This window comes from Emydura macquarii, unplaced genomic scaffold (genome assembly GCF_026122565.2).
Source record: "Emydura macquarii macquarii isolate MOO-44397 ecotype Brisbane River unplaced genomic scaffold, CSIRO-AGI_Emac_v2 contig_2768, whole genome shotgun sequence".
In the NCBI taxonomy this organism is placed as follows: domain Eukaryota; kingdom Metazoa; phylum Chordata; order Testudines; family Chelidae; genus Emydura; species Emydura macquarii.
In genome coordinates, this window is record NW_027132905.1 from 38490122 (window position 1) to 38511607 (window position 21486).

The window sequence follows — 21486 nt, forward strand, 5'->3', positions numbered from 1 at the left end:
CAGCCGACCAACATGATGGTTGGAGATGCTAACAAAAGCCATGTGTATACTGAGAGGAGGAACCCGATCCCCTTAATGAATTCTTCCCTTCTGTTTAATCATAAATCTAAATTTTTCAAGGAGGAGTACTGCCCAAATCCTACTTAATGTCAAGACTCAGCTCCAGATAGAAGCCTAAGAGGTTGGTTGAATATTGCCTTAAAAATGGGGAAGGGTTTTAGGAACTAACATAAGTAAAAATCCCTTTTAAAAACATCTTAAAAGCTTTTGCTCTAGTGACCTTCTCCCTTGACTATTGTCAGAGCCCTAATTTCATAACAACAGTTTCATTAGCTCTTCAGTGAAATAAACATTCCACTGTGCAGTTTTGCTTTAAACAGAACACTGAGTTCTGAGGTATGGTGTGTTAAAATGCCTGCACACCCAGGAACAACACTTAAAATACCTTTTATTCATTGTACATTTCAGGACATTTCCTTTTAAGATAAAATTAAGTGTTCTGCACCACTGTCCACAGCAGGATCTAGAAATATAGGATTATACTAATCTGAAAGCAATATTTTTTCTTTTGCCACATTGATGTTTGCTGTATTTACTGTATTTTGTATATAGTGTACTATATTTGTAGTGTACAGTTTCTATAGAGCTTGTCTGTGTGCTCTGTATATGCATATGAATTTTATAAGGACATTGCAGCACTTGCATTTTGAAATGCTGTTTGTATGCAACCTTGAAACACTCCTTCACATTTGTTAGAAATTAAATTGTGTGTCCATTTTAGAACCTGATCTTGGAGTCTCCCGTGCAGGCACTTGTCCTGTTGACTTTGCTCAGAATTTAGCCTGTAGTGACTGTATGGTCAGCTGATAAGATGCCAGAGTACAACTTACCTTTAAACAGCCCAAACCTGCAATCTCTTACACATGGAATTCAGTGGACCTACTCCTGTCTCTAAAGTGTCTCATGTCTAAATGTTTGCTAGATTGGACCCTTTTAGTGTGCATGGCATTGGTAAACATGACTCTTCTTACAGTGTGTTGCCTTTTGAATCAGGCAATTAATAATTAAAACCAAGCCATTTAGTTAAATCCTTCATATAATTGAAGCAACAAATATGCTCATTGTCTCTTAATTTGATTGGGGGCAGTCCAAAAAATGGGTTTTTTAGACTTTTATAATTACATTAACAGATTTTCTATTGTTACTCACCATTTTGAATACCTGATCATTTGGGACTGAACTTAGCATTATTAGGAACTCAACATTGCCTCTTTCTGGCATCACCAATCCTTCCCTTGGGTAGGACTTGCTCATCTCTAAGGTGTTTGCAAGTTGTGATGCTTTTAAGTCACGTATCTGAAATGCACATCTCCCTATTTCATGTGTCAGTGCTTTATGTCAGCTGTATAAACTGCTTTCCTATTATCGTAGGCCACTTGCTAGAGTGTAACTAGGCTCCTCGTCTGTGCGATAACTGCGCAGCTTTCTTACATTCTACTAGTCTGTTAGATGGTTTTGTATTTGTTCCTGCTAATATGAAGAGCCAAGGCCAACTTCAGCACTTTTGAACATTGTCTGGACTGACGACGTTGCTGACTGGATTTTGATTCCATAAACAAAATACGAAAAGGTTCAGAAAAAGGCAACAAAGACAGGGTATGGAAGGGCTTCCATAAGCAGAGGCCTATGTAGGGATGTTCATCTGAGAAGGGGGGAGGAGGAGATATGATAGAGGTCTACACAATCATGTATGGTATGGAAAAAGTGAATAGGGAAGTTTTATTTATTCTTTCACACAACAAAAACCAGGGGTCACCTGATGAAATTAATAGGCAGTCGGTTTAATAGAAATAAGAGGAAGTACTTCTTCACACAAAGCACAACTAGCCTGTGGGACTCATTGCCATGGGATGTTGTGTTGGCCAAAAATATAACTCAGTTAAAATAAGAACTAGATAAGTTCATGGAGGATAGATTGATCAATGGCTATTAGCCAAGATGGTCAGGGATGCAAAACCATGCTTGGGGCAACACTAAGCCTTTGACTGCCAGAAGCCAGGAGGGGAAGATGAGTGGATCATTCCAACTGCCTTGTCCTGTACACACACCCTGAAGCTCTAGTACCAGCCACTCTCAGACAGAGGAAACTGGGCTAGATAGACCATTGGTCTGACCCAGTAATGCAGTTCTTACATTATTTTGATAGCTTTATTTTAATATTGCACATATGTTTCATGTTGTTTAAAGGAGAATGGTACTCATTTTTCTCCAGGCTAACACTGAAATTCTAAAATGTAAGCAGCTCCTCTCCCTATGAATAAACTCAGGATTACATATTGCCAATAACTGTATTTGTCTTCTAAATGCTGGGCTTCTGGGATGAGCAGGATGGATCCAATTTTCTGTTGGATGCATTTGCCCTAGCAAACATCATAGCTGTAACTCACTGCTGGTGCAGCACTTATCCTTTTCTGTGCAGGTCTGTGCAACTCAGAGCTTAAAGCACTTTCCCATTCATACCATTGCTAGCACTAGGGGAGCTGCTTCTGGCTAATGTCACTCAGCTTTCTGAGCAAAGTTAAAGGAGACTGTAGCAAAAACAGCTGAGCTCTACACTACACCTTCACTCTCTGCTGCCTTCAGCAGTTGTACTGCAGTTGAGTTATGGCTACAAAGTTTGCTAGTATAGATCACACCGAACGGTATGCTGCACTAAGTGGAGAAACACTTTTTAAAACTTTAAATCTTTTTGTGTATGTGTTTTGTTTTTGTTTTTCAATAGAAACTTTATTTAAATGTCAATTTTCCCCTTCAGGGTTGTGATCCAAATACAATTTTGTGAAGGTGACAAGACAAGGCAGTTCATTTTCATTGTCCCCAATGAGTGATGTGCAAAAAGTAAACACAGTGTAAATGGTGAAAAGTAAATGTTGGTTTAAAATTCTGTTTGTCATAGTAAATATAATAGAGTAACACCTAAGGTTTTAGTAACACAGGAATGAACTTTTTCTGATGATCTTTTTTCCACATGTTCTCAATTATTTTACAAAACCACACTATGGATTGAAAAGTGTGTATTCACAGGAGAAGATGAGGATGCAGCCTATTATCACACAGTGTTTAACATAACAATAAAAATATGTACCCCTTGGCAACTCTTGTTAAGTCATCTTTTAAGTTCTTTATTCCTTTCATTAAGTCCATGGTAGCTTAAGATTTTTGCAACTTCTTTTAGAAAGTGCACACTTTAATAAGGATGTTAATGTGTGTAATAATCTATATATAATATCTGAGCATCTGCTATGAAATCAAAATCGCAATCCCAAAATAGAGGTTTAATCGCAAACTACCTAGAACTAGAAACACAATTTAGAGGTGAGTAAGTGGAAATTTTCAGAGACCTCAAAACACCTTTGTTAAACACAGTAGCACTATTTATAGATATATATTTTAATTATGATTTAACTGGACTGCCTCCTTTTTAATAAACAGTCTGTTTTCTATCTTTTGGTAAAACAAACTCCTGAGTGAAAAATGAGGCATGTTCCCATGCTATGAAAGAAGAAAGAGTGGCTTGTGTGGGTTCTGGAGTAAAATATTCTGGAGCTAAAAAATATTTACAGGGATTTAGCAGTGTCACATCTTGCAGGGTAATGGAATTCCCCTTTTTTCTCCTTCCCTGGCCCCACCCTCAGAGGAAGGGTTTCAAAGGGCGTTCCAAAGCTGTCTCTGGTCACAGGATGAAGGCAAAATCCTCTCTTCACCAGCAATTAACACCAGAACACCCAAAGCTGTACACAACGCATCTCACCCTCACCTCCCTCTCCCCACCCCCATTCCCCAGCTTGATCTGTTGCATCTACCAGGAATTTCTGGATGTCCAATGCTCCTTCATTCGCTATTCTTTTTTTGTTGCAGGAAGAAGCAGTCAAAACCCTCCTGCAGTCACAGCACAAAGTTAATGGCTGGCTCATGAACGAATCTGTGTGGAGAAACAAAAGCAATTTACAAAGACAAATTGACCAGAGGTGCTTGTTGGGTGGGATGGAAGATTATCTGCCAGGAGCTCAGAACTCCTTGTAACTGTTCTGTAGTTCCCAGGCCTGGCCAAGTTTTCACACTTCAGTGTTGGGCTGGATGTGGAAATTGCAACATGGATGTGGGAAGGAAAAGTTTTACATGTATTAATCAGTCCAAACTCTGTTTGTTTAAATGAGTGCTGTTAGCCTGTTCAGTTTCTTTTTTGTGTGTGTGAAATTTTTAATGAAACACTAGAAGAGCTCTGAACTGGCTCACTTCAATCAATATCTTAGTGTGTCCCTTGCCTGTGAAGCAAAACCAACTGTTTGGTGGAACTAAATTATAGACATCACCTCAAGCAAGAATTTTGGTAGCTTAAAACAAAGGTCAGTCTTAGTTCCAGTGTTATGTCCTTACCAGTGGTTGAGGAATATGTAGCTTTGTAAGAACTTACTGAACCTGTGCCAAGATGCAAACTGAATCGAAGCAGAAGGCAATGACCTCCCATTTCTGGAAGAATGGTCTCCTATTTGTAACCTGAGACTCCTCTTAGTGACTTTCAGTTAACTGGCTTTTAAAGACCAAATACCCTTTTTCTTCTCTCCTTTAAATGTTGCTTGTAGGTGGACCCTGTGGCCAAAACAAGGAAATAATTTCTAAAAGCGTGACAAATTCAGAGAAAAATGTCATGGCCCCAGTCACATATTTTTAAGACCAAATAACTTTGTGACAAAGCCAAATTCAAAGCACAATTTTACCTATACCCCCAACAGATTTAGGATCCCAATCCAAGACATTATAGAAATTTAAAGTGCAGAGGATGTGGCACCAAATATCATTATGTTGACAGTAACTAGAAAAAATAACAATACGAAATGCCAGAATATGTTGTAACAAGATAAAGGTTGATCATCAGATTTTACTGCACCCCCAATAACCCAATGAACATTTTAAGGTAGTGCTATTTAATAACAATTGAACCTCAGTTTGAAATAGACTTTATATAACAATATGTCTGCTGTTTTATTGCAACTTAGAATCTTTTATGATTGTTTGCCCTAGAAAATTAGAAGATATATTAGCACCAGTCAAAGAGAATGGTTTCAAAAAGATTAAAAACTCAGAAACCTCTGGCAGCACTTCTCTTCCTCACCATAGTTTGTATAATATGGGATTCCACATGCACCACAGTCTCTTAATGCCCTGTAGCCTTCAACTTTGTATCTTGAAACATAGGGGTTGGAACCAGCTTATAATGCATGGAAACAAGCTGGGTTCCTTTTGTATTTATAGGCTAACAGTTGGTTTTCAAAGGCACAAATACCTAAGTGCCATTTGTGACTCTGAAAATCTCACCCTAGAACTGTTGCCTTCAGCACACTCTGCTCATGCTGCCAATTATGCTGCTCTTGACACTGCAAATCCTTGGGCAGCTAGCCCAGTGGAATCCTTTGGCAAGTGAACTAATTTTTGGGTTATGTATGTTGATATGTATTTAAAGAACTTAATGAGCTCCCACAATAGTGACAGAGGGCGAAGTCCTGCACACAGGCAACTCCCTACTCAGTTGTACTCAAGATCTGCAGCACCACCAGCTATTGCACCAGCAAGCAGGGGGTAGGGTTTGTTGTAGAGTTCCCTGGGGATGTAGGTCTCCTGCACCACCTGTCTCTGCAACACGTCGTGACGGGCTGGCCCGGCGCCTTCCCCCCAGTTTGGGGGATGAGGTTACCCCATCTGAGCCGGTGCCAGGCTGCAGGGCTGGAGCAGGAGAGCCAGCCGCGGCAGGTAGGTGCAGACGGCTGGGCTCCACCACCTCATGCAGGAGGAGGTAAGTGGCATGTCCCTGCAGGTACAGACCCCACCTCCCCAGGGCAGCTGGAGGTCGGTGCTGTCTTGTGGGATCAGGGGACCCCTCATGCTCTGCATGGGGGGAGTGAGCTCGTGAGGTGGGGGGAGGGCCAAATGCAGGCTTGGCACTGGAGACCCAGAGTCTGCCACTGGAGCCAAGTGGAAACCCATGCAGGGGTACTTCGGGTGGGACCTTGAGACCGAAGTGGGTCAGTTTCTAGAACAGGTTGGAAACCCCTGCTCTATAGCCGCGTGAGGAAGGGACGCTCTGGTCTGTCATTCAGGCCTCTCTCTATGCTGAGCGCTGCCCCGGAACCGGAAGCAGTCAGGGCCGCCACACCCGGAAGTGGGGCGTATCGCAGCATGGCGGACCCGGACTCTTGGCCGGAGCTGGAGGCCGCGGAGCGGGAGCGGCGCCGGGAGCTGGTTCTCCCCGGCGCGGTGGCCGAGGCCCGTATCCAGGCGGGGGGCGGCCGGCTGCCCCCGCGGCTCCTGTCCCTGCCGCTGCTGCAGGCGCTGGACCTGAGCGGCTGCCGGGCGCTGCGGGAGCTGGACCCGGGGCTGGCGACGGCGCTGCCGGCCCTGCACACCCTGGTGCTGTGCGGGAACGGGCTGGGCCCGGCGGGGCTGGGCGCCCCGGGGGGCCCGGGGCTCGGGGGGCCCTTGCCGGCCCTGCGGGTGCTGGACCTGTCCGGGAACGGGCTGGAGACGCTGCCCGCGGCGCTGGGGGGAGCCCTGGACCCGGCCGGGCCTTGCGCTCCCGGAGGCCCCCCCGCCTTCCCTCAGCTGCGGAGCCTGAATCTCACCGGGAACCGGCTCCGGGAACTGGGTCCGGGCCTGGCCCGGGCCGCCCCCCAGCTCCAGACCCTGCTGCTCTCCGGGAACCGCCTCAGCGCCCTGCCCGGCGGCCTCCTGTCCCCGGCCGCCTCCGACCTCCTGCCTCTGCTCAGCCAGCTGGAGGCAGCCGACAACGAGCTGAAGGAGCTGGGCTCTAGCATCGCCAGCCTGGCGGCCCTCAAGGTGAGGGGGAACAGGGGCTGGGCAAAGAGACTGGGCCCCCTCCATGGTGGATGGGGAAGGGGTGGAGAGGCTGGGACCACAGGGGAGATTGGGGTTTCCTGTAGGTTGGCGGGGGAGAGGGGGTTGATTCTGGAGCCTTGTGGGAAGGGAAGGGAGGGGCTACCATTTTGCCAACCTCCCCTGTACAAATTGCAGGAGTTAGGCTGTTGGGGGGAGGGAGGGATCATGATTTTAACAAAACAACACATTTGGTGTTCATTTTGCTTTCTAGTTTCTGAGCTGTTATGCTGCATTTGGTTCATGTTATCAAGCTTTTCTCCACAACCATGAGGGATAGAAATTTTTTTTAATGGAAGATGAGATTCTCACTGAATTGTCTGATTCTGGGTGCTTGGGCTTTAAGAAAGTCATAAATGTTGCATGACTTGTGAGAGTTGTCAGCATTGAGAAGAGGGGGGACTGGACCTTTATAGGAGAAGAATGGGTTGGATTCTGCTAAATGATAAGTTCTGAAAGTGGTGGGTGGCGTATAGAGGAGCTGGGAGAACTCACGAGCGATGCAATGGTGCATTGATAGAGAGAGAGCCTGATTTTAATGTTAGTTAAAACAAATTACCTTTTCTTTTGGGGAAAAAAAAGTAACCGATTTAAATTCAAGCAATTTCAGCTTGCTCTTATGGGATCTTTTCATCTAGACATTTATGCCCTGCCTCACCTGTGATATTGAGCTGCCTTCTGCGCGGGCAGTATGCCAAAGCTTAGCTAGGCCTAGGTCTTTTAGAAACAACCAAGTTAACTTGGTAAATGCTGTTCCTTCCTCAGATCCTGGATGTCTCCAATAACGAGTTGTCAGAAATCCCCACTGAGCTTGCTGACTGCCCTAAATTAAAGGAGGTCAACTTCAGAGGGAACAAACTGAAAGACAAGCGGCTGGAGAAAATGGTCAATAGTTGCCAGACAAAATCCATCCTGGAATATTTGCGGATTGGAGGCCGAGGATATGGCAAAGGAAAAGGGAAATCAGAGAACTCTGATAAAGAGGAGATGAGGAAAAAAAAGAGGGATAAACGCCAGAAAAAGGATAGTGGGGATGGGGAACAGGACAAGCTGGAAGAGGTGAATAAACTGATGATCAAGATTCTGCACGTTGCTGAAAATCCAACTCCACTGATAGTTAAAGTGAGTCCAAATATCAGAGAAGTTCGGCCATACATTGTTTGCTGTGTGGTGAAGGGAATGAACTTGAAGCCAGGAAATGCCTTGAAGAGGTTTCTTTCTGCCCAGGTAATTATTGAAGGGTTAGGTTAGAACTTCAGTGAATTCATTTTCAGTGTGATTGATTGGGATGGGAGTAAAATGAATGGAATTGGGAATAGACTCCATTAAAGATAAAAGAGAATGACTAAAGAAGCCATTGCACATAAGCATAAACCTAGAGGACAGTTTCTCTGTAAGTACATGAGTTTAGTTTTTTCATAGAGAGAGAGAGCTTTTCCCAGCCAAGGAAGTAACTGATTAGCTGTTACGATGAACTTTGATGTCTTTAAATTCTGGGGACTATTAGATTTACTGCAGTATAACAGTACAAAACAACTTGCATCTCTTTCTCTGTGTGCAGTTTGTTTTACTCTCAGATATCTGCCCCAGTTTGTACTAAACTGAAAATTGCACAAGATCACTTACAACTTTCTTTATGAAGGTGTTAGGAGTTCAGATACTAGGGTTAGGGGGTGTCACATAAGCACACAGATTTCCGCCACCACTTTAAAAGTTCCTTATAGCTTTGTCACATACATTACCTACTGGGAATGAAGGATAAACATGAATTCATGTTCAAGTCAGAGACAGCAAAGACAGTTTTGATCATAGTATGTTTTCTCTGTTGGTGCTGGACTGGTAGTTTCCTATATCTGTTCTTCAGTGCTTTGTTCAGTCTAGTTTTAAATGCCATACATGGTTTTAAAACTATATTAAAGTATACTAAAAACACCTCTTTGTACTCTAGTCTTCAGGCTTGTCTGAAAAATTTTCCAACTTGTACATTACTCACCTTGTCCACTAGATGGCAGATGTTAGCTTTTCTCAAATGTAAATCCTTGTGCAACTGTAGTTTTTCTACCTTGGTTGGTCAACTTGTGCTCTGCTACACATTTCCTAATGGGAAATGGTGAATTAGTGGGACAGATCACCCAAAGTGCTCTTTGGTAATTCAAGTAAGTGCCTAATTTTGATCCCATACAGTAATTGACTCAAATGTATAATCTTCCAAACTATTATGCATTACTGTTGCATTTAAAGTTGAAGGCTGAATTAAGTAATGGATTGGTTTTCCCAAAAAACACCTTGTTGAGATTGGATTATTTTCTTTTCTTGGATCCCTGCAGGCACAAGGTGCTGAGAAGGCTGTGGGATTGGGGGAGGCCACACTACTCCTGAATGGCCCGTGCCCAGAGACGAAGCTAGTCAGTAATGGGGTGGCCTCCCCCAGGGCCAAGGATTCATCCTCCTCATGGCCCTGGCCAGGGATCTCTGCTCCACCAGGCCAGTACCGCAGCCTGCCCCCGGGCCTTTCGCTTGCATGAATCGGATGTCACCAGCCCTGTAGCAGCACAGAAAGCCCTCTGCAGCTCTGCTCCCTGCCTGGCTGCAGAGCCAGTGACACCTGAGCCCTGTAGGTGCGGTGGCTGTGCTCCCACTGACTGTTACTAATCAATATTTTTCCCCGTCAATTTCAGGGTGTCAGCTGAAATAATTTACCGACATCTATGGATTTAAATCGGATGCTGCCAAGCATAATTATAATCAGCTAATTAACAAGCATTTTTTCCAGTGCCACATGGATAGAGGTGAATTGCTCTGTTTTACAAACAAGTAAAAAGATCTATTGCTTGCACCCCATCCAACAGAGGGGAAACAAAGGCTTGTCAAATGGAAAAGGACAAATTGATGGAGAGGAAAAAATGTTTTGACACTAAGGGACTGGTTGAATAAGACAACTTAGAGTAATGTTGAAGTTGGTAATAGTACAGGAATGCTGAAGGACGTGGCTGGTAATTTTATAGTTCCGTGTCCTGCACATGTTGATGATACTGTCACAATTTTGTTAGATCAAACTTCATGAGGACATCTGTGAGAAACGAACAGCAGCAACCATTGCCACACATGACCTGCGACTGATCAAAGGGCCCCTGCTGTATGATGCTCAGCTACCTAATGAATTAAAGGTAAGATAAATAGCAACATTTTTCCCCCTTGCTTAATCAAATTTTGGAGCAGAACAGAAATGGGAAGATGCTCTTTTGGACTCTAAGAGATGAGCGGCAGCCACACTTGGGTAAAACATAAGAAGAGATTTCAGCAGCACTAATCGGGGTGGGGGTCATTTTCTAAACTCTGCAAACTAAAAAGCTGTAGAGCTTAATCTGTAGTAAAATAAAATCTGAGATGCTCACATATAACGAATTAGGCCTGGCAGGATAAGAGTTAATACTAAATCTATTCAGCTTTTTCTTCTAAAATAGTCCAAAGCAATGGAAAGTCCCTGGGCAGAACCATGATTCTAAGATACGTAGTTCCGATAGCTCTTTATTACTGAATGTCTCCTATTCACTCAACTCTAAAATAAATATGATCAAAACTCAAGAACATACCATAATGAATAGGAACGTCCCTCTGGTGTGAGAACACAAACGAGAGTCCTGGCAGAGAGTTTAAACAGGCCTGAGCATCTAGGATGTTTTTAAAGAGAATGAAATGTTGCAAGTGTTTCATAAAATCCCTTATTGTCTATGTTCCAAGTACTTTATTGAAAAAGAAGAATTATGAGAAATTTTCAGTTAAATATTAAATTATAATCTCGTTTTGTAGCCCTTTAGCTCTTATGAACTAGCTCGGATAGTCCTAACATAAATGAATGACTTTTAGCCTTTAAGTGTTTGCTTTCTTGCTGATATAGATAATGCCACTGGGTCGGAAGGAGATCAAGGCAAAGGATCTTGTCCGTCAGTTGCAGTTAGAAGCTGAGGAACAAAGAAAACAGAAGAAGCGTCAGAATGTTTCTGGACTGCACAAGTCAGTGTATTAATGCACATCTTTTTTCAAATTGATCTGATACATTTTGGCCAATTTAAGATAACATGAAAAGCAACAGTCTTGTAACTGCAAAGAATATCAGATATTCTCTTTCGGCTTAATTATGAAAGCAACATCCAATGGTAACAGGGTGAATGTGCACTCAACGTGATCTCCTGAAAATCTTGAGAAAAAAGAAGAGTTTGGGTTGGTTTACAAACAATACTGAGTAAAATGTAGTTGTTGAGTGACATGTTATAGTGCCTCCAGTTATATAGAGTTACTTTGGAAGTTGTCACCATTACTACAATATAAGCAATAAAACAATAAATGTTTGGGTGGAGGGAGTATATATAAGTAGAATAAGTTTGCGTATGTAAAATGTCCAAAATTCTATTAATGAAACAACTTGTAAGGGACTGAAACCTTTCAGTGACTATGCGTCTAATTTGAAGGAAAGTGTTACCTCACCCTTCCCATCCCCTGTTTGTACAGGGATCATCTCACATATCCATCATCATGCACGTCTTGGGGGAAACTGGCCAGTAAACAAAGCAGGGATTGCATGTTTCTGTAGGTGGTGGAGACAGATAATGAAACTTAAATAAGCTAAAGTATCAGCAAAACAAGCTCTAAAATGTTGCTGTATTTTGAGCACTGGGAGCAGCAGAAGCATAAGAACATGTTTGCTCACTCTGGCAATCGGAATGTTACTTTAGCTTTGAAGTGTTTCATGATATTGCTTCATTACTCGTCTTTGGTGCAGGCGGTGCAGTTGTTGATGTGATGGTGCTGTAGTTTTGCTGTGTGTTGGATCAGGAACAATTTCCTTCATTTTCTCACCCTTCTAACTGTCATATTTATTGTTGCCTGATTGTTCTCTTTCCATTATCTTCACTTTTTTTTTCTTTCTTGATAGGTACCTTCAATTACTGGATGGGAAAGAGAACTATCCTTGTCTAGTAGATGCTGAGGGTGTGGTGATTTCTTTCCCACCAATCACTAACAGTGAGAGAACAAAGGTACAAAAGTTTCAATCCACCTGTCTGAGTCTCAGTTGTAGTGGAAATGGACCAGGCTTCAAAACTAAATCACTCCTTGTCAAGAGAGATTTGGAGATGTTGTGGAATAAGTACTCCAGATATCACCATGTGTTCAAGTGTCTATTGAAATTCATGACTGAGTTTAGAATCTGAACTTTTAGGTCTAAAGTTGATATGCTAAAAGCACTAGATTTAAAAAAATAAATTTAAAGTCAAACTATGCAAACTAATGCCGAATGTCAACATTATGTCAAGCTATTTAGCAGCGGTTCTCAACCTTTTTGGGCTCAAGAGCCATTTGTAAACCTTGGTGGCCTGTAGTGACCCATTGAATAGTTTGCTGGAAAAAAAAAATCTGGCTTACTAAATATTTCTTACCTAGATTGTATAATGCACGCTACCGTAATGAGTACTATAAAAGTACACTGTGTGTATCATAGCAGTGACTTCTGTCCAGTGGGGCTGGTTGGGCTTCGCTCCCCTCTCCAGGTGTTGTGACCTCTGAGGACACAGGGCTACGCACTCAAATTTGACCGGCCAGCAGTCTGTTGTCATGACAGAGGGGTGGCTGGGCCAAACCTGAGTGGGGCTGTGACTCCCCCTCCCCTCCCCTCCCTCCACCCAATGTGGCAGGTAGTAACACCTGGAATGGGTTGCTGAGCCCAGCCAGCCCTGCAGGACCGGAGCTGTAGGAATTACCACTGTAGGATAAGGGTGGGGCAGGCTCTGCACCCCTCCCCCCTTTCCTGCCCCACCCCAGTGCCTCCCATCTCCCCTGCAGGGAAAAGGCGGAAACGGCGGCGGCATTTCGGCGGCGGGGGGGTGGAGTCGGCGGCGGCGCGGTTTCGTGGGGGGGCGGGCAGTTCCCGCCGCCGTAACCCTGCCGCCGTTTGCCCCTTTTCGGGGGGGGGGGGGGAATTCGGCGGCGGAATCGGCGACATGGCCCGCAAATGACAGTAGGAATATCAAAATGGCCCTTGGCAGGGAAAAGGTTCCCCACCCCTGCTTTATAGTAAGCTGTTCCCAAGGTCCGATGGTTTGGCCTGAGAGATGGCTGGTTATTGAGCTGCTCAGGAAAGTGCAAACATACAGTTCTAACTTTATGAAGGAAGTGGGATTCATGTGTGCACTTGGATGTTTTTCAAATAATAGCTGAAATATTCTTTGAAAAACAACTGCAGCAATGTGATTCTGTAGCTGAGCATGCTAGTTTCTATTTCATCATGTTACAATTCAGCCTTTCCTTTTCTGAGTATGTCTGGAATCCTTTTTAGATTAGAAAAACCACTCGTGATCTATTTCTGGAAGTGACGAGCAGCACCAGCCTCCAGATCTGCAAAGATGTCATGGACACCCTCATTCTAGTAAGTATTCCAGAAAGCTAATCCTGTCCTCCTCTTTGTGTGTGCCTCTGAATAGGAAAACCCAGATGGAATGGAGAAGTACATGGAACTTAATTTCTCCGGTTGTTTATCATTTTGTCCTTATTGCATGTTACTCTGAACATTTATTTATTTATTATTGGTAACTTCATTGCATGTTCCTGTGCCACTTCTTAATCAGGAAGTATTAATGGACTTCAGATGCATTACTGCCCATTGGAAATGCACACCTCTGTATAGATTCATAGGCTCCACAGCTAGAAGAAACCATTGTGATGATCTAATCTGACCTCCTGTATAACACAGGCCAGAGAACTGCCCCAAAACAATTCCTAGAGCAGATCATTTTAGAAAAACATCCAATCTTGATTTAAAATAGTCAGTGATGGAGAATCCACCACGACCAATTCCAATGGTTAATTACTCTTGCCGTTAAAAATGTACACCTTATTTCCAGTCTCAATTTATCTAGTTTCAATTTCCAGCCATTGGTTTGTATTACACCTTTTTCCGCTAGCTTGAAGAGTTTGTTATTTAAATATTTGTTCCCATTTAGTTACTGTAGTCAGCTCACTCTTTAACAATCTCTTTAAGCTAAATAGACTGAGCTCTTTGAGTCTGCCACTAGAAGGCATGTTTTCTGATCTTTAATCATTCTCCTGGTTCTTCTCTGAACCCTTACCAGAACTGGACACAGTATTCCAGAAGTGGTCACACCAATGCCAAGTAGAGAGGTAAAATAATCTCTCTACTCCTACTCAGGATTCCTCTGTTTATGCATCCCAGGATCATATTAGCTTTTTTTGGCCACAGAGTTACACTGGGAGCTCATGTTCAGTTGGTTATTGACCATGACCCCCAAACCTTATTCAGAGTCACTGCTTCCCTAGACAAAGGTCCCTATTCTGCAAGTTTGGCCTACATTGTTGTTTCTAGATGCATACATTTACAGTTAGCTGTGTCAAAATGTATAGTGTGTGTTTGTGCCCAGTTTACCAAGCATTCCAGATCACTCTGAAACGGTGACCTGTCCTCTTCATTATTTACCATCCCCCAAATTTTGTGTCATCTGCAAATGTTATCAGTGATGATTTTATAGTTTCTTCCAAGTCATTGATAAAAATGTTAAAAAGCTTAGGGCCAAGAACTGATCGCTGTGGTGCCCTACTGGAAAACACACCCCCTCAATGGCTATTTCCCCTTTTACAGTTACATTTTGAGACCTATCCATTTAATGTGGGACTTGGTAATTTTATTTCATTTCTAATTTTGTAATCAAAATGTTGTACGGTACCAAGTCAAACACCTTACATAAGTCTAATTATATTACATCAACATACCTTTCTCAACCAAACTTGTAATTTAATAAAATAGATCTTGTCAGCCTAACTTCACATTTATCTTCCATAAATCCCTATTTATGGAACAAATTCCATGTTTGTTAGTTCCCATGGACAACACAGCAGTGATGTTTTACATGCACAGACAAGATTGGGTCAGGTTGACTCTTCTGTGTCAAGAAGCAATACTGCTTTGGGAGTTCTGTATTGCCAACACAATACACCTCAAAGCCCCCCACCATCCAGGTCTCCAGAATAGTCTGGCAGGCTGAGCAGATCTTTCGCCATCATCACAAGTGATTCCTCCAGTCAGATATAGTCAGAATCCTTTTTCAAGACTGGGGAGAGGAGATAGGCAGCACACAGACCCCTTTGCAACTCATCACAACAAAGTGTCATCAGTTTTGTTCATGTGCAGGTCACAGTCCAGCGTGTCTGATAGACACTTTCCTCCTGCACTGGAAAGACAAACTCATGCTTGCTTGCCCTCTGGGTTCCCCTCCTCCTACACTTCATTAATTAACTGTCATAAGCATGTTCTAAAGTCCAAGTTATTGACACGTGTATCGTTGATATAGGGCAGTAAAGAGGACAGCCTGAAACATCATGAAAGCAGCATCCTTAGTAATGACACTGGAGCAGGTGCTTTTTGTTTAGAATCGAAGTGCAGTGATACAAAGCCTGATTTGTAAACTTGCTTGTATAGAATTTGGGGACAAGGATAGCAGGAGGAAATAAGGAAGATTTCAGACAGAATTCATTAACCTATCTATATAGATGTAAGTTTCTTTTTAAAAAATGCCTGAATGATTACTGAAATTTCGATTTATGATATCAGTGTCTCAGTAGTATGTAAAACTCAGGTCTGCGTATTGGAAACACTTTAAATGCTTGAAGTAGTTCATAAGCCCATTCAGTGCATTCACACTGTACATTGAAATCTTTGCTTCCTTTTTGTTCCCTAAATAGAAAGTGGCAGAACTCAACAAATTCACTTTAGAGAATAAGGAAGAAGAATCAGTCTCCGATTCTGAATCTGACATAACTTCTGAACCAGTGAATTCAAACCCCAGCCAAAATGCAGAGCAAGAGAATTCTGCATTAACAGTGGAACAGGTTCGGGTTGTGGACATGGATGGGAACTTAAAAGTACTATATCCATCTAAAACTGACCTAACTCTGGTCTCATCTCTTTTAACCATAATACATTAATACCATCAAGGTCCTTGTAAAATGCTTTGGTTTTGATTTTTTTTTTGCATATTTTACAAATACAGAGTTTATATATGGTAAAATTAAATTATTTAGACCCCTCTTTTTTTTAAGAAAAGATGTAAAATGTCCTTTTGGATGTATAACTCTGATAGGTTTGATCCTCCTATGACAAGGAATATCACATTCTTTCTTGTCTTAATAATAAAGTTCCAGGGTTATAATTGGTTAGACATGCGAATCTGTCTTTAAATGCTAAACTTGGGATCTGAGTATTTCACACATTTTGTGCTCAGAATCATTCTTATCCCATCTAGTTCTGGTGACCTTGGAAGTCGAAATAACATTGATCCGTTCTAAGAAGCTTTGAAGCACAATGCCAGTTTATGAAATTGATTTTTGGGGAGGGGATGGTCTTTCATAAACCTGTTTTCTATTTTGTTCATGTGAATTAATGTGGAAACCTATTTTGTAACTTAATGAGTAATTAGTAGATAACATGAAAACTGACCAACGAGGATATATCCCATTTACTGGTACTAAAGACGTGATGCAAAAACTGTTAATCAGCTATCTAATATGCCATAAAATGATGTAAAGAGTTAAAGCTGATGCTGATTACAATCATTTGAGTCTTATTTTTCTTTATGCAACTCTACTTTGTTTATATTATATAGATCTAAACCTGAATCACAGCAAACCTGTAATCTCCTGTGGTTTTTTAAATTCTTCAAACTGTAGCAAATTTTTTTTTTTTAATTTCAGCAATGAGCCTTTCATACAATAGTTACTCCAACATATTGATATAGATGTGATGTTTCTCTTGCTCACCAACGCATCAGCAATCCATTTCAGGAGGCATTTGTCTGTCATGCTGCATTTTGAAACTATAATCCATTAATATGGCAATATCAGCACCCGTTGAACCCATTAGGTTAGCTGCCTGTTGAGATTGCTCAGAATTTATACTACACTCCTGCATTTGAGGTTTATTGTTCTGAAAAGCAATGAAGTTCCCCCTTGTGCTGCGCACCGCTCTGATTGTCCCTTAGCCGCACAGCACAGCTGCTGCCCAAGGGTGTCTCACCTGCTGGAATGTCTCGTTAGCACGCTCAGTGTAGATGGATGGCATGGAATGAAATAATGAAAAGCTTTGTTAAAGTAGCCAGCTAATTTTAATGGAAAAACTAAAAAAATTCTTTGCAGTTGGTGTGTGTGGGATTGTCTTACATCCCCGCTACTACTAGGTAACTGCATAAATGCAAATGGTTCCATGCTGTTGGATGACATATAAACTGTTTTTCTCAGAGAGACAATCTGCATCTACGTAGTTGAATCACTCACCGTTCTGTAAAACACATTAAACGGTCCTGAGATCTGCATAATGGATGTAAAAACTGAAGGGGTAGCGCCTGTAATCAAATGTCTGTGTTGTCCTTAGCAGTGCTATGTTCAAGTTAGGTAACCTGCAGAGGTACACCTGTGTAGTAAACACAGCTTTATTTACTGAGAGACTTCCAGTAGGCCAACCTTCAGTTACAGCAGGGTTTCTACATTGTTTTGAGATCAGTTTGAACTTGTCTTCAGTTCACTTGGAAGTTTTTCTTTACACGTACACATGCCGTGAAAATATAACAGAGGCTGTGCAAAGAAGTGGTCTGCGTTCCCTGAAATAGTTTAGTGTGTTCTGCATTGTGCTATTAAATACTTCTCAGGCTAGTGTGGTACTTCACAAAGCTCTGCTTACTTTTAGTAGAGTTTTTTCCATTACTAATTCTTGAACATGTTCAGGGACCTTCTCCACACACAGGAGAACAGCAATGCTGCTAGAACCACTTTCTCTCCATTAAGGCTAGTGCTACTCTTTAAGTCTTACATGTATTCGCCTTGTATTTAAGGAGCATTTGTGTCATACTCAAGCCCTACCATGAACTATCCTGTACTTAAGGAAACACTTTCTACTATTCAGAAATGCTCACTTCCACAACTGCAAATATTCATTTTGTGTTCCATCCACCCCCTTCCTCACCAAATGCTACCTAAAACACTGAATGGAAGGGATCAGACTTTTTCACTGCTGTTCAATGCCCTTTTCATTCCTAAATCCGAATAACAATGACAGAGCCGGTGAAATCTGACTACTCGTTTTTCCTCTTCCCCTTAGTACTGCCATCATTTTCATTTGCTTGTAATCAGAGCAAGGCTGAGCCTGAGAGATGCTCTCCATGCATCAGACCCTGGAAGGGCAGTGCTTAATTTGTAATGAAAGGGGCTGGGGCTCAATCAATTTTTTTACTTTCATAACTGACACCAGCTGAGGAGCTGGCCCAATGTAGGTAAAGTGCTGTATAATACCCTGCAACTGCCTGTGCAAAAAATCTGGTAATGTTTCCCCTGCAGTGAGGCAGGAAGATCATTGCTGCATGCCGTGCTTGCCCTTCTGCATTTGTTTCTCTGCCTTGAGGGGAAATGGGACTAGAAGGAGAAGGAAGAAAGTTCTGTTGTTATGATGCAGAGCTAGCTTTCTGCCTCGGGTGCTCTCAGCTTCTTCAAAAGGGAGAGAGTGAGTGTGTGTGGAAATTTCAAAATCATTGTATCCTGATGGAAACCCATTTTGAAATGTTGCATATTTAAAGGGAGTAAAGAGTGAATGGCTTTTGTAAAATAAAATCAGACCAGACACTTTTTCCTGGAACTAGGTAGAAGAGCAGAAGTCTAAAATGAATTTACACAATGAAATACATAATGATCAATATTCTAGTGTGCTCTAAAAATGGGAGCAACATGCCCTAATGATTGGTGTACTAGAAATACGCATCTAGGTGGAAATGTCTTGCTATATGCAGAAATCAAGATTGAAGATGATCTTTCAGCAGAACAGCGTGGTGGCAGCAAGAACTGGCATGTCGTCCACCACCAATAGCCATTGTTCTTAGCATCAGTTATTCAGTGGCATACAGCTGGGATTTTTGCTCTTTTTTGTTTAAATAGATATTTGAAATGGAGGAAACGTTTTCCCTAAAAGGTTATAGCAAGTTTCTGGTGGGTGATAGATCTGAGCCAAGAAAACAGGTCGACAAGTGTCCTTTTAAAACAAACAAGAAATACAAGGCTTAGCGTTCAGAACCTGTGAAATGGAGAGGAGGTATCGGAGCACAGGGTGGCCAAACTGCTGACTTCTTATACTTTGGAGCAACAAAGCGCCTGAGCAGTATGTCTTGGGAATGTGCCACTTCAGTATCTGGGGGAAGGACTAAATACACACTAGACCGGTTACCAAGATACAGCAGTAAATGCTGTACCGGGAAGTTGCTGTGAAGATTGCATCAGAACCTTGGCTTGGGATATTCCCTCCTCTGCCAAATGGCTTCTGCCCATAGCAGTGGGTCAGCCACTGGCACACGCTCCAGCAGTGAGAGTGGTGCATGCTGTGTGAGAACTGTATTTCCCAATTGTTTCCACCCATCATTACTGGCAGGCGAGAGGTACAAGTGGGGTCAGCATCATATAAATGCCTTCACTAGATACGGGAGTGGAGTTACTCTGGGTTTATGGGGGTGTGAGATCAAATCTGGCTCAATTTGTTGGCCCACACATCAACTCTCCTAGCAATGATTTCCAAGGAGGGGGATCTGATACAGTGTTTTAAAATACAATCGCTTGCCCTCAAATGAGAACTTTTTTCTCCCGATTGCTTGGTTCACATCCCAGCCAGGTCAATACAAAGCTACCGGCACATGGCAGCCTGTGTGAAATGAATTGGGTGGGGCTGAGGCCAGTTGCTGGAGGGACAGGTGAACACATCACAAACCCACCATTGCAGCCAGTGTCAATTAGCATCCTTGTTCACAGTCTGGAGGAGGGAGCACAGGATTGGAGGCTGAGCTCCCTGCTGAGACCTAGGAGTAGCCCCTCCAGGCAGGACTGATACCTGTCAGCTGTGGGTGCCCAGAGCACATCAGGCTCCTGCCCTTTCAGTTAGTGCTTTGGATGAGCAACGGTTCAGTGTTTAAAAAATACTGACCAGACCAGCAGGGCCACAGTAACTGCATCAGACAGTGTGTTTGGAAAGAGGCAGCTAACTTCTAGCAGCACCAAATTTCAAGGCAAGGGAGGAAAGCAGCATTAACTCAGGTTAGTAAATGTTACTTTCAGAAGAGGAATGTCAGGTCTTGGATGTTCTTTCTGCTCTGTTGCTTTGTGCTGGCTGACAGGCTTAATTGCGCTTACTTCTTTAATTCCCCTGGTCAGGTGACTAGGCCAGGAATTTATTTTGCTCATGAGATATCAGGTGAAAAGTTATTTTGACAGCCAGGATCTTTCCTCTTATGAAAAATTAACACCCTCCCCCCCCCAAACAGGAAAAGAGTTGACACTGCTAGGTCTGACCTACCACAGGTACTTACCTTCACGGGAATGGTTGCCAGACAGCCCAGCTGGGAGGAATCTCACTCCTCTGAGTGAGCTGCTTTGAGATCTATGGCTGAAAAGCACTCTGTGAGACCATAATCTGATGATATTAGACAGACTTTCACTTACAAAACTCCCCGATAGCCCCACAATGATTAAAATTCCTGAGCCCTACATCAGAGAGGCCATGGGCTCAATGAACAGGTGCAGAAGCTATTTCGAGGCAATACGAGGAACTCTGGGTAGCATCAGCAGGGTAAGTTGAGAAATGAGTGGAGTGACTATTGAGCCCAAAGCACTCCTGTGTCGTCGTCTTTGTTATCCTGAAGTCTCCAGAGCCCCTGCCCTGACCCTTTGATCCATTCTGTGTTCCCCTGGTGCTGCCCCGGACTTATCCAAAAAAAAGAGAGAGAGAGAGAAAGCACAAACCCCTCAGTGAATAAAAACTCTGTGCCGCTTTAGTTTACAGTTTCTGTGCTATCTAATGTGGCATCTGTTTGCTGAGAGATGTGAGGGGCTGGCCTGTCTCTCCCACAGACACATCCTGGCCAGTCCATCTCCCGCAATAGATACTGCTGTAAACATACTGTGGACAGGGTTGCTCAAGTGATCTTCCTCTCCTCTGTGCAACCTTCCACGGCACAGCTCTGGGTTAACTCAGCACCTTAACGCTTCAGAGCATCCCGTTGAAAGACCCCATTGCCTGGGTTGCATTCCAGCAGGGAATGATGGGCTGCCTGTTTTTCTGAGGGATTGGAGCAGAAGTTAGGAAAGGCAACTTGTGCCTGAGGGGACCCTGCCCCCGGGAGGAGAAGCGAGAGTTGCTGATGAAAATGGCATGAAGAAGAGACTAAGTCCTACCTCACTTCATTGGCAAACCTGATATAGGCTGGAGCAACACCAACATAAATTGCTGTCCTTTGCTTGCTTGTGTCAGGACAGACTGCATGTGTGTGATGGTGTTGGTCCCACATCTGGCAGGAAAAGCCTCAATGCATGCTATTTGATGAGACATACCAGCAGCACCTGCCCAGGGAATAGGAAATGGGGTGAATTATTCTTATCAGGAATGTTTAGAAGAGGAGTGAGCTCAAATCTTTCTGCCTTGGGTGGGGTAGGGTTGGAATCTGGATCCCA

At 43.0% G+C, this 21486-nt stretch overlaps 1 protein-coding gene across 2 annotated transcripts; it reads left to right on the forward strand.

Moving 5' to 3' along the window:
• The first annotated feature begins 6230 nt into the window (after positions 1-6230).
• On the forward strand, positions 6231-17187 carry LRRC47 (leucine rich repeat containing 47). 2 transcript variants are annotated; one of them, XM_067567105.1, is made up of 7 exons: positions 6231-6891; positions 7714-8175; positions 9999-10115; positions 10847-10962; positions 11882-11984; positions 13280-13369; positions 15697-17187. In XM_067567105.1, exons 1-7 carry the CDS (start codon positions 6235-6237, stop codon positions 15937-15939), a joined length of 1788 nt encoding a protein of 595 aa, XP_067423206.1. In that variant the 5' UTR covers positions 6231-6234; the 3' UTR covers positions 15940-17187. The 2 variants fall into 2 exon arrangements, with proteins under 2 accessions (XP_067423206.1, XP_067423207.1); XM_067567106.1 differs by having other exon boundaries at positions 7714-8070.
• Positions 17188-21486: the final 4299 nt, after the last annotated feature.